Genomic DNA, 12884 nt, shown 5'->3' on the forward strand with positions numbered 1-12884 from the left:
ACAGATAAAAATGCCAGTGTTTACTATGCAGACAAGAAAAGTTACATTTGCTGTTCAGGTGTTTGAAAGTTAAGTGTTACTTAAAATTTTTGAACAAGGCATTTTAAGTTGTTAGCTCTCCTTTATTGGGGTAGGTAGCAGAGCAGTACCATGAGAGGAGTAGAACAGGAAGAAGGCAGAATTGAGACCTTTCAAAGTTTTGGCCCAAGCGAGGGGGTGTGGGGGCATCATTTGAGCTCCCCACCTCAGGTGCCAAAATGTTGTGGGCTGGCCCTGTTCATACCTATTTGCTAACAGCAAAGGAAATTTTTCTGAGAGAAAAAAATTCTGTCAAAAAATGATGCTTCAACAAAACTGAAACCTTCCTTGGGCACGTATCAACTTCATCAATTTTTTCAATGAAAACTTCCCTGAAAATCTGATTTTTATAAGGTAAAAATGTTTTATTTCAACTTTATCATTTTGACTTTTCTGTTCTATTACAATTTATAATATTAAAGTTGAGACGTTTTGATAAAGTCAAAACAAAATGTCGCTTTGAATTTTCTTAAATGAAATTTTGGAACTTTTGTTCCAATTCAGAATGAAAAAACAAGCCAACTTGGAATTTCCTGTAGCACAGAAAAACTGGGTTGTAACCAGCTGTAAGGAATGTAGAGAATCAGGACTCCTGGGTTTCATTCCAGGTTCTGAAGGGGAGAATCCTCTAGTGGTAATAGACCCATCTGCCCCCTCCCTCCCACAAGCCTGTTTGTCCCCCGCTCCTCCTATGTGCTCCACTGCCCAAATCCTGCCTTATTCCTCCACTGCTCCTATCCAGGCCTATTTAGGATGAGCACAGAACCATCTGTACAGTTATCTAAAACCCTTCTCCTCCCTTCCTCTCTCTCAAGCAACTATGCAACTGCCCCTCCCCTCCAATCCTATCTCCCTCACTTGCTGCTATGCACACACTCCACCTTCTGTCTCTTACTGCTTCCCACCCCTATCTCTAGCTACTGTACTGTTCCCACCCCTCACCCTGCCTGCAACCCCTTCTCCCCATGCCCCGCCTCCACTTCCTCGACACTCTGAAATCTAAGTCAGGCTGATTCCCCCTCCTTCTTGCTGCCTGGGCAGAAACAGGGGGGTGGGGGTGAGCACTGAGTGCACAAGAGAATCTACAGGCTTTCAGTTCAGGTGCCCAGTGCCACAGCAGCTCAGAGCAGCAACTTCAGGTGCCAGAATGTCTAAAAAAATTCTTACAAATAATTTGTTAAAATGGGTAAAACAATGTGTGTTCTCCTCACCTAACCTCACTCTCAGAAATGGCTGCACCATTTTTGGTGAGACTTTTAAAAAAAAATTCAGGCTGAGGCAGACATGCCTGAACATTTAAAGTTTGACAAAGTTATAAGCAAATGAAAACTGGTTCTTAGGTTGTAATGGGAAGTGTTGGGTAACCTTACCTACTGGTATCGCTACCTGCACCAGCAGTAACACACACACACACGAAATTATGTCAGTTGTGCTGCTGTGTATAAGAAAGATAACCATTTGAATCATTGTTGCTACCACTGTTATACAATAGCAGCGTATCTTGTACAAAGTATATCATGGAAGGTGTCAATGGAACAGTTATGATTTACTAAGTATGATTATCCTGTTCATATGCATGTATTACCTTTGTATCTGAAGTTATGAATAGTGTCTATGTATCTTAAACATGTGGCGTATTCCAGAGTGACACCCCGCAGATAGAGTTACATCTGGGCCAGACAGCTGTGTGTTGATGGCCTATCAGAGACACTCCATAAGAACATAAGAATGACCCTACTGGGTCAGACCAAAGGTCCATCTAGCCTAGTATTCTGTCTTCTGACAGCAGCCAGTGCCAGGTGCCCCAGAGGGAATGAACAGAACAGGTAATCATCAAATGATCCATCCCCTGTCGCTCATTCCCAGCTTCTGGCAAACAGAGGCTGGGGACACCATGCCTGCCCATCCTGGCTAAAAGCCATTGATTGGACCTATCCTCTATGAATTTATCTAGTTCTTTTTTGAACCCTTTTATGTCTTGGCCTTCACAACATTCTCTGGCAAGGAGTTCCACAGGTTGACTGTGCGTTGTCTGAAGAAATACTTCCTTTTATTTGTTTTAAACCTGCTGCCTATTAATTTCATTTGGTGACCCCTAGTTCTTGTGTTATGAGAAGTAGTAAACACTTCCTTTTCTACTTTCTCTACACCAGTCATGATTTTATAGACCTCAATCATATCTCCCCTTAGCCATCTCTTTCCAAGCTGAAAAGTCCCAGTTTTATTAATCTCTCCTCATACGGAAGCCGTTCCATACCCCTAATAATTTTTGATGTCCTTTTCTGAACCTTTTCCAATATATCTTTTTTGAGATGGGGCGACCACATCTGCACGCAGTATTCAAGATGTGAGCATACCATGGATTTATATAGAGGCAACATGATATTTTCCATCCTATTTTCTATCCCCTTCTTAATTATTCCCAGCATTCTGTTCGTTTTCTTGACTGTCATTGCACATTGAGTGGATGTTTTCAGAGAACTATCCACAATGACTCCAAGATCTCTTTCTTGAGTGGTAACAGCTAATTTAGACCCCATTATTTTATATGTATAGTTGGGATTATGCTTTCCAATGTGAATTACTTTGCATTTATCAACATTAAATTTCATCTGCCATTTTATTGCCCAGTCACTCCACTCTCACAATGGGCCATTGACAAACCCTCATCCTGTCCAGATAGCTCTTCATGCCTCAGACAGCAAGAAGCCAATGGCCACCCGCATGAGTCAGCAAAGCATGTAAGGGAATGTGATATGCTCAGGTGAACCTGGACTCCATCTTGGGCCAGTAACTTTCCACATACAGGGGCTGTGGGCTTTGTTTGGGACAGTAATATTCCATGCATATGGTAGAGGATATAAAAAGACACCTGAAACAGCTCCATGTTGCCGCTCTCTGCTCTGGACTATGAATTTATAGCTAAAAGGAGCATCTTGAACTATGGCTTGAGGTACTTTCAATCTTTTGGAAGTTATCAGACAGACTTTACAAGCCAGCAGCCTATGACATCAGTGTTACAGACCTGATATAAGGACTTCCCAATCATTTGCATGTATATGATCTATTAACCATTTATCACTCTCTTCTTTTCTTTTATTATTAAATCTTTAGTTAGTTTACTAAGGATTGGCTGACAGCATGACATTTGGGTAAGATCTGTGTTATATATTGACCTCGGTCTATGGGTCTGATCCTTTGGGCTTAGAAAGAACCTCACCTATGGTAAAGCGGGTTTTCAATAACCTCTCAATATATTAGATTAGGATACCCAGATGGGAGCCAAGGGCTGGAATGCCTAAGGGAACTGTTGTTTGGTTTCTGGTTAATCAGTGTGGTACTGCAGAAGCTGTTTTGTTATTGGTTGGGTGAATCTAATTAAAGAATAAACCACCAGTTTTTGGGGATTGTCTGCCCTGAATGTGGCATTCTCAGAGTGGGCTGCCCGAGGCACCCAATCACATCAATGATAGGGTGTTTACACCAAGGAGGAAAAGGAGTTGTTTAGAGCTGGTCCAACTGGGAGTAATGGGATGAAGTCTAGCACAGGGGAAAATTTAGGCTAACTAGCAGGAAACATTTCTTAATCATGACATCTATTTGAATGTATATCGTCCCCAAGGGAAGTGGTGGAGGCCCCATTGGTTTAGATATTTCCAATTGAATTGGAGATCATTGGAGAACACATTATAGGGGATAACTGTGTCATGATACCCTGAACAATAGACTAGATATTACCTATTTGGTTACTATTATCACAGTGCATGAAAGCTTTAGAAACTGAGCTCGCTATAAATAGGCAAATTCAAAGATCAATGTGGAATTAAGCCTATTACAACTATTGGTTCATAGTAGAGGTCTGTCATTAAAGGTAACAAGAGCTAGACAGGTTCCCAACTAGAAGTCAAATACACTTAACTTCCTGATTCTCAAATGTTTTTCTGAAAAAATCTTTTTCTGAATAAATACTTAATCACTGATGCTTCCTGGAACATTTAATTAACTTTACACAGCTGAGTAAAGATACCAAGCGTTATGTGCTTTTGTCTCAAAAATTACAGGGCAAATATCAGTTTTCATAAACTTTAATACATCAGTTCATGTAACAACCACTCCTGCAGTGGCCAGGAGAAGGTAATAATCTTATTAATGATGGTTGAACCTGAAAAAGGTTAGAAAAGGCCTCCGAACTTCAGTGTTTATCCAAATTGGTTTCGGTGCATTCTAGGAATCAAGAAACTGCACATTAGGGGAGGTTCAAAAAGGAACAGTAAAAGAAACCTTCCATCTCAGATATAGACAGTCGGGCCTCTGAGTTCTAGAGTGTCCTTCATTTTTTCTTATTACTATTTTTGCATTACAGTAGTACCTAGAGGCATGGTGCATACACATGTTAAGAGACAATCCTTGTCTCCAATAGCTTTCATTCCAAACAGACAGGAAAGGCAAAGAATGGGAGGGGAAACAGACCCAGAGAAGGGAAACAACTCACCCAAGGTCACACAGCATGTCAGCAGCAGAACAAGAAACAGAACCATGACTTCAGTGGCACCAAGATTTCACCCAAGCTCTCAAGTCCCAGTCCAGTCTAGTGAACCACACTGTCTCTCTAGGTGTTTTTCAGCACCTGAATGAGCAGGTTACTTTGCACACCAGTAGCTGCATCATTAAAAAGCACCACAAAACATCGCTCTTTTCACGGCCTCTAAGAGAAGAGAACCCACTCATCCAGATGCTGTAAAACAACAGGAGAAAATAAGAGAAACTCTAGACAGCAGACAGGTCCTGCTGCCTGGTATCCCATGTATCCACATCAAAGAAAAGAGGTCACTGGGGAGATGCAGGCTGAACACTATGTTAAGTTTGATGGGATAACGTGATTTTAGTCAATTAGGCAATAACGTGCCATCGCTGGTAAAAAGAGGGTCCGGCTGGAGAATCTTGCCTGTATGCTCGGGGTTCTAGTGATCGCCATATTTGGGGTCGGGAAGGAATTTTCCTCCAGGGTAGATTGGCAGAGGCCCTGGAGGTTTTTCGCCTTCCTCCGCAGCATGGGGCAGGGGTCGCAAGCTGGAGGATTCTCTGCGACTTGAAGTCTTTAAATCACGATCTGGAGACTTCAACAGCTGAGTTAAGGGAAAGTGGGTGGGTCAGCTTTTGTGGCCTGCATCATGCGGGAGGTCAGACTAGATGACCATAATGGTCCCTTCTGACCTTAAAGTCTATGAGTCTATGAGTCTATAAGTCACCCACAGCGGCCTCAGCATCAGACTTTGGCTTTGGTACAATGTTGAAGTCCTACAAAAGGGGCAGATTTCCTGCTGTTTCCAGGTCTGTGTTTGATTTTGGAAGTATAACCCCTCCTAAACCTATTTATCACAAGGACGGGTGTTATCCAGCAATCTTCATATAAGAAAGGAAAGTCCTTCTAGCTGTGTAACGAAATGATAAAATCAACTAAGTGGCTACACCGTAATAATCAAAGATAGATAAAGCCAAGAGTTTTGTTTGTAGAATAGTAAATCTTCCTTCTTCACAGAATCTATGCCATTCTAGTTGGCATATTTTTGGCCAAGACAACTTTCCAACAATAGGACTTTAAAGAGGTTATTTTGCAAGTGAAGATTCAACATTTTGAAGCCCATATAATGGACATTATATCAAGAGTTGCTATTCTATGCCAATTTTGAAGTAGCAGTCATGTTGCACATTCTTAGACTGGCTGGAGACCTTTGCTGTGTATTGGCCTGTACAAGGGACTCCTCCTTTACTACCAAAAAATACTCCATTCCCTAATATTGGAACTCAAAGTTTTGCTGAAGCACACTGTATGAATTGGCCATACAGAGGAGTCCCTACAGTGTAGGATAGGAAAAGGATTACTCCCCGGCATGGTGTAGAGTCCAACACTATGCAGGCTCCCTGGGTAGCAACTTCTAGGAAGATCTTGGGAAAAGGAGAAGCTAGGACCAGTGTGTCTATTACTCTGTATACCCGTGGTACCTCCTTCTCTCCCTGCATTGGTGAGAGAATGGTTTGAGGACACTCCTGGGAAGCTGTGTATGGGGAGATTTTGACAAACCAGTAAAGTGTCTGAACCCACTGTTGCTCATTGCTAAAAGTAGTCAAGTCAGCAGGCCGTAAAATGGCTATGCAGCAGCCTCAGCTTGACCAAGGCAGGAGGGGAGGGGGTTTTGGGTGCCACAGAAAGGGCAGCTTGACCCCACATCCTTCCTGATAAGAATTGTGTTGAAGTTGCTGATACATGCATTTTAGAAGAGCAGGATGTGCCCTCAGGAATGTTTGTTAGGGCCTCAAGGCCGCAAACTCTGGTTACCAAGTTACCAAGAGCTCTGGCTCCACAGGATAGGGAAGTGTGTGAGAAATTTCTCACCCCCTTCTGCTTATGAAGATTCCCAATGCCCAGCCCAGTTACTCAAGCTGAATACCAAGTAGTAGTAGTGGTGGTGGTGGTGGTGAGCCAAGGCTCTTTGAAATCAACGGCTTTGGATCAGGACCTATGTCACTGCTGGCAGCCCTCTTCTCAAACCTTGCCTTTGCTGGTCTGATGATAGTGGTCAGATGTGCGTGTGGTTTGTGTGGGTGTGTAAAATCTATTCAGTTTACACATCAGAATGATATTATTTGTCCAGTGGTTAGTATGATATAGAAGAGTCTTGACAGAACTGTAAAATACTGTAAATGACTATTTCTATAGTGCTATAGGAGAACAGGGTATTTGACACACAAAAACAAAATGGGCAGCTTGCAGTATAGCTAAATGATCTATGATTTCCAGGGCTTTTGTTGTGATCTCCCTTTATAATAACTGAGTTGAATTTTATTGCAGGGTTTCATATTACACAGTATGGCCTCAGTCCTGCAAAGAGATGCATATAGGCAGATCCACTGAAGTATACCTGTGTGCATTTCCTTCCAGGATTGAGACCTGTTCCTCTAATGTTGTGGCATAGTATATGCTGCATTATCCAGGCATGTAATTACAATGGAATGTACAAAGTTGTCTTAGCATGGGACTCCTCAAACACACTAAGCCAAACCCTGAAATCCTTACCTGGAGCTTACTCAGCCACAGTGAGACAAGGCAGAGTTTGGTTACTATAATTAACCCCCGTCTCAAATTAGGGATAGTTCTAGTTACAAATCAATCACCTTCAATAGTTACTATTTCCTTAATAAGCATGAGGAAGGAAAATATTACACCATGATTTTGTTTCTCTCAGATAAAATAATCACAGAAGACATTAGCTATATTGCTGAGAGAACAGGCTCCTGTTTATGTCTGAGACACAGAATATTGCATGGACTCTGCACTATGAAATTACTGAGAGGATATGCTTTAAAATTCACAGATAGTGAGGCGGTACTGGTTGCATTTTCTGTCATTCCAGCCTCCATCAGTGTACAACTCCACACAATTTTCCCCTCCTTTGCCATTTGGCTCTCTAGCATGCCAGTTGGTATAATTCAGAGGTTTCCCATCCAGATACTGGAATTCACCTGGAACATCACTCTCTCTTATACCCAGATAAGCATATCTGTTAAACTGTTTCACAATATCCAAAATAGCATCGTTCTCCTCCTTGTTCCTGGGGGTGGCGATGGAGCCACCAGCACGTTCGCATGCTTTTAATGTGGTTTCAAAATTGACTTCTTTCCCATTGGTAGCGAGAATTTTTTCCCCCACTTCTGTTAGTTTTCCTTCCAAAGTAAGGACTGCAAAGGAAAGTGAAAAGATCTGGTTGGTTTTTTGTCTTATTTTATACTGTCCATGTTCCTACTATACTCCTGGGAAGGGAGAAAAACCATGAGGAAATGAAAGAAAGGAAAAGAAAAGAAGAGAACATTACAAATAGCAAGGGAAAGAAGGAGGAAAAAATAAAGGGAGAAAGAAAAGAGGATTGAAAAGAGACAGAGGAAAAGAGTGAAGAGGAGGAGAAAAGGAGGAACTACCTCTGTGTCAATCCTACCAACTCATTCGTTTTTTCAGCGAGTCTATATAATTCTTCACCTATGGACATCTGTCTCTCCTCCTACAACCTAAGTGTGCTCTACTCCCATATACTAAATACACTTTCAGACCTGCTCTGTTATGTGCAATCAGTAGAGCTGATTGAAATTTTCCAAATTTTAACAAGAGAAAAGGAAAGTAATTTTGACAAAAATCTTTGATTTTTCTCCCCAATTTTCCCCAACAGCTCTAATGAGTACACCACCCCAGAGTGTATTGAGAATATAAGCACTACTGCCATCATACAACTGCCTCAGTTTCAATGATTCCCAAGAGCTCAACTATAACACACTACAAAATCCTTTTTAACAAGATTTTTTTAATGCAATTTGAATGAATGTGAGTGGCGTTTCCTTAAAGGTCCTTGCTACTTGGGGAGAATCAGGCCCTTTGTCAGCTCGACAGAGATCTTATCTGCTTTGGAGAACAACTGTGGCAACCCTATATAGATCCTCTTGCTGAGGGAATGGGCCCTAAGCAGTCTCCTATTAGGGATTTGAGCTTCTCCAGATGGAGTTCAGTCCCTGTGAGTACCCTCCCCAGATGATCTGTGTTTCAAAAGAGCTGAGCCGCACACTTCACCTTGCATGTATCTTGCTCCTCCTTATAAATAAACCAATGGAGAGTTAGACAAAAGGGGGTAACTTTTCTGCTCTGTTAAGACTTGCAGATTCCACTCCCTAAAGTGGGAGTGGCACATTAATCAGTTGGTCATGGTGAGGGAAACCTACTCCCAAAAAGCAACATGTACAAGCAAGACAAACTGCAATAGCCTGCTTGATGTTTATTTCCATGTGCTGCCCTACATGCTGGACATGCACAGTACAGTCCTTCGCACTATGCTGTGCTTAGTCCCTTTTGATTCTAGTCTATGTAAGTTCTGATACTCTATTCATACATGTAGTATGCAGAATGCTCAGTATGTTGTATAGCCCTAAGCCCCCGTCTATGCCCCATCTTATGGACAGCCTTTTGCATTGCACTATATACTGCATAGACACACATACACTGACCAATCTTTCTTGCGTGGCTTCCATTACTGCAGTATCTGAGCGCCTCACAAATTATCTTTACAACACCCTTGTGAGGTAGGGCGGTGCTATTATCCCCATGTTATGGTACAGACAGACTGAGTGACTTGCCTAGGGTCATACAAGATATTTGTGGCAGAGCAGGAATTGAACCCTGGTCTCCCACATCTCAGGCTGGGCTGCTAGATCAGCTTTCCTGTCCTTCCAATGTGCAACAAACACCTCAGCATTCTTAATTGGTGCTTGGAAGTAAGTTTAGGTGAGGACAGTTTTAGAATGGAATACAATTTTTGAAATGTAACTTACTTTAAGTTGGGCTATCATGGTTCATTTTGTACATTGCATTTTACAGAAGTTGTGAGGAAAAGCAGAAAGATTACCTCCTTCCAGTCTGGTAATTCGATGTTTTAAAACCTGGAGGCTTTCTTGCAATTCAGGATCAACAGAAGCAGGCAGGCCTAGAGATAATAATAATTATACAATTGATATAAACTGGACTTCACTGATATGAAAAATGCATCATATACAATTAATAACAATTTTCCAAAATTGTCTTGTACCTGATGTATGTCAGTTTCATTTTCTGTGGTGGAAAATTCTATTTCCCTGCATTTATATATTTTCAAAGAAACCCTATCACATATTGATTGTTCTTATACATAATACATAAAGTATATGCCTGTTGAAACTCCAGAGAGTTTCAACTACTGGAGAGTAGTTACTTAAAGCACATTACATGTGAAATAAGATCAATTTTTCTAATTTGAAGTCTTTTGTGTATGTGAAATCCATGAAAGGGTTAATATTTTAGAAACTGTGTCCTGTGTAGGCTGAGCTAATCAGAACTTGCTCTGATTAAAATTTGCAACTTGACAGCCACAATGGAAAACTTTAGTTGGTGTGGAGTTCCTGTGATATTGAACAGAACTGGAATTCTCTTCTCTGTTTCCTTTATGGTCAGTTAAACTCTAATAGTTTTTCAGTATGCTTCTATCTGAATAGTGACTGCAAAAATGTCATTGTAAGTTCTTTCCAAGACGACATATGTCATATTCATAGTTTATAGATATAGAGATTTTAAAAACAAAAAAACTCCCAGAATGCAAGTTTTTCATGGTATCTGAGAAACAAGCTGGCTATTTTTTTCATACAAAATCATCACCAGTAATAAAACTTCTGCAGGTGAAATTATGCCATCAGTGACACCTGTACAGTCCCATTGCCATCAGTGGGGTAGAATAACTGTAACTGATTGAAACTCAGTACAGAATTCTGTTGCTGCTGCACAAGGAGGAATAGATTCCTTCTCAGTGTCTCGGAGCTGTGTTGGCTCTGCATTTGTAAGACGAGTAAAAGGTAGTAAAACGTATTTTAATCAATACAGTCAGGAGGTCTGATATGATAGATACAGGAAGCAGATCAGTTGAATAACAAAGGCACCATTTTTACAGTCACTTCTAATAGCAGAACTGCACTTCAATAGACTCAGTTACTTTTCCCTGGACAGTTTTATACACAGCACAAGTATCCAGTTTTCTTGGACTAAACAAAGATTTGTCTTATTCACCTTGTGGTCCAGGCTCCCCTCTCTCCCCCTTGTTGCCTTTTTCACCCTGGGGCCCTTTCACCCCAGGAAGCCCATCTCTTCCGGGAAGACCTGGCATGCCACTGGGTGGCCCCTGAGGACCTGGAGAAGAGAAGCACACAAATGAAAAATGTACAAAATTTCTTTTCAACTGATGCATTTTATGGGAAATTCAGAATAAACATGGGTTTAACAGATGCTGGCCAGCAAAGCAGCAAACTGCATTGTGCTTCTGAATAACTTCATTAATGCACAAGCCTCAGGTGTCTGTTGGCTTCATAACAGAGGCAAAACACAGACTCCCTGGAATGAGCAACCAAATGCATGTTAGGAGCCCAACTACTTCAATCTTGGAGCATCTTTGGTGATGGAGCTGGAGAAAGCTTCTGACCTGCCTTCTGGCATGGAAGGAATATTGCACAATGCAACAATCAGCATCTGCAGGTGGTGCATTAACAGACCAATGGTGCATACAGCCCCTTGGCTTCAACAATCTGAGAAGTGCATCAGAAGCCTAATTAATACACTGACATGTAATTGCTTCCTGGTACTACATTTTCATTCATTCATTTTAAAAACCAGTTTTGTTGAACATTATAGAAAGTATCCTTCTGCATGAAAAGTAGTTCCCACTGAAAGGGTAATTGAAAAGAGATGGGGAAAGCTATGCTTGTGAATGCATTGATCAATTGTTAATTTTCTGCCCTAATTCTCTCTCATTTTAAGAAGACCCTGAACTGTTGCCTTCTCCTCTTATGCCCAAGAAATGAGTTGTAGTTTATGCCCAACAGCCACTTTCATCTAATTTTCTTGCAAAAAAAATGAATTTGGACTATAGACCAGCGCCCCATTTAATTTTTACACTGGGAAGCGGGTTTAAAAATGGCTGAAGAAGCCACAATCCTTTTCTGTAAGGGAAGCTTGTCACGAGGAAGGGGACAAATTAACAGTTGGAGCTGAGTGGGAGATAGACTCTTGTGGAAACAGAGATATCAGTTTTCTTTCCTGTCCCAAATCAAGACAAAAAAGTAGAAGTAAAAAAAAAAAAGTTTGGATCAGGTCAACTGAAGTGTTTTATTTCTATAATTTCAAAACATTTTGTTTTTGACTTTTTTATGCCCCCCACTTTTTTTTACACTACAACTCAACTAAAAAAATTGAAACAAAAACTGGGTTTGAGCCAAAACCCAAACTTTTCTTTTAAAAAATATGAAAATTGGATGTTTGACAATTTTGAACCTTTTTTCTCCCCCCACCCCCCGTTTTTTGAATTGTGAGATTTGTCAAAAATAACCCATTTCTGCAAACCATTATGAGTGACAAATTGACATTTTATGACAAAAAAAATTGTCAGAAAATTCCTAACCAACTCTAATAAAATTGCCACTTTTTCTCCTTCAGCTTCTCACTCTTCTGCCAAAGAACTGCTTTTGTTTCCCTCTCATTTCCACAACATAAATGTTCCTCCTACTCCACACCACGGAGAGTTGTTGCACCACCAGAAGTTCACTACAAGTTGGAACTATAGGACAATTTCACTCTAAGCAGAAATTCACTGTATTTACTGACTTCACCGTAAGAGGGTTCCACTATGCATTAAATAGAACTCACCATTTCTTTATTTCATCTGACTCAAGGAAACAGGTGATAAATCATTTAGTTTACTAAGCATAATAGTCAACACAGCAATACATCTATTTAAAAGGGGAGATAACCACTGACCATACCTGGTGGGCCTGAGTCTCCTTTCATACCATCTCTGCCATCTCTTCCAGGCAATCCATTGGCTCCTGGGGTGCCAGGGATTCCAGGAGTTCCTGCACACTTCTCCTCAGCATGACACATCACCAGAAAAAAAACTGCTGCTGCAAGTATGTGAAGTGACTGGAGTGACAGCATTGTTCAGGCCAGCTACAAAGCAAGTTGCATTTACCATGCAATTCAGCACTGAGAAAAATAGGATCTGATTTATGGTAACTGGAAATAATGAAGAAATGGTCAAATTTGGCCTTGAATGAAGTCTTCAGTTTGGAATTAAATCTTTCAAGTTTTGTTTTCCCCCCCCCTATTTATATTGAGGTTATGGAAGTACACCTCTACCTCGATATAACGCTGTCCTCGGGAGCCAAAAAATCTTACCGCGTTATAGGTGAAACCG

General features: G+C 41.0%; 1 protein-coding gene across 1 annotated transcript; it reads right to left on the minus strand.

The window, feature by feature from the left end:
* Window positions 1-7438: 7438 nt before the first annotated feature.
* Window positions 7439-12625, minus strand: LOC135880784 (pulmonary surfactant-associated protein A-like). Its single transcript, XM_065407121.1, has 4 exons — window positions 12454-12625; window positions 10709-10828; window positions 9522-9599; window positions 7439-7815 (listed from the first exon to the last, which is right to left on the minus strand). Exons 1-4 carry the CDS (start codon window positions 12623-12625, stop codon window positions 7439-7441), a joined length of 747 nt encoding a protein of 248 aa, XP_065263193.1.
* Window positions 12626-12884: the final 259 nt, after the last annotated feature.

The sequence above is a fragment of the Emys orbicularis genome, chromosome 7 (assembly GCF_028017835.1).
Source record: "Emys orbicularis isolate rEmyOrb1 chromosome 7, rEmyOrb1.hap1, whole genome shotgun sequence".
NCBI lineage: Eukaryota > Metazoa > Chordata > Testudines > Emydidae > Emys > Emys orbicularis.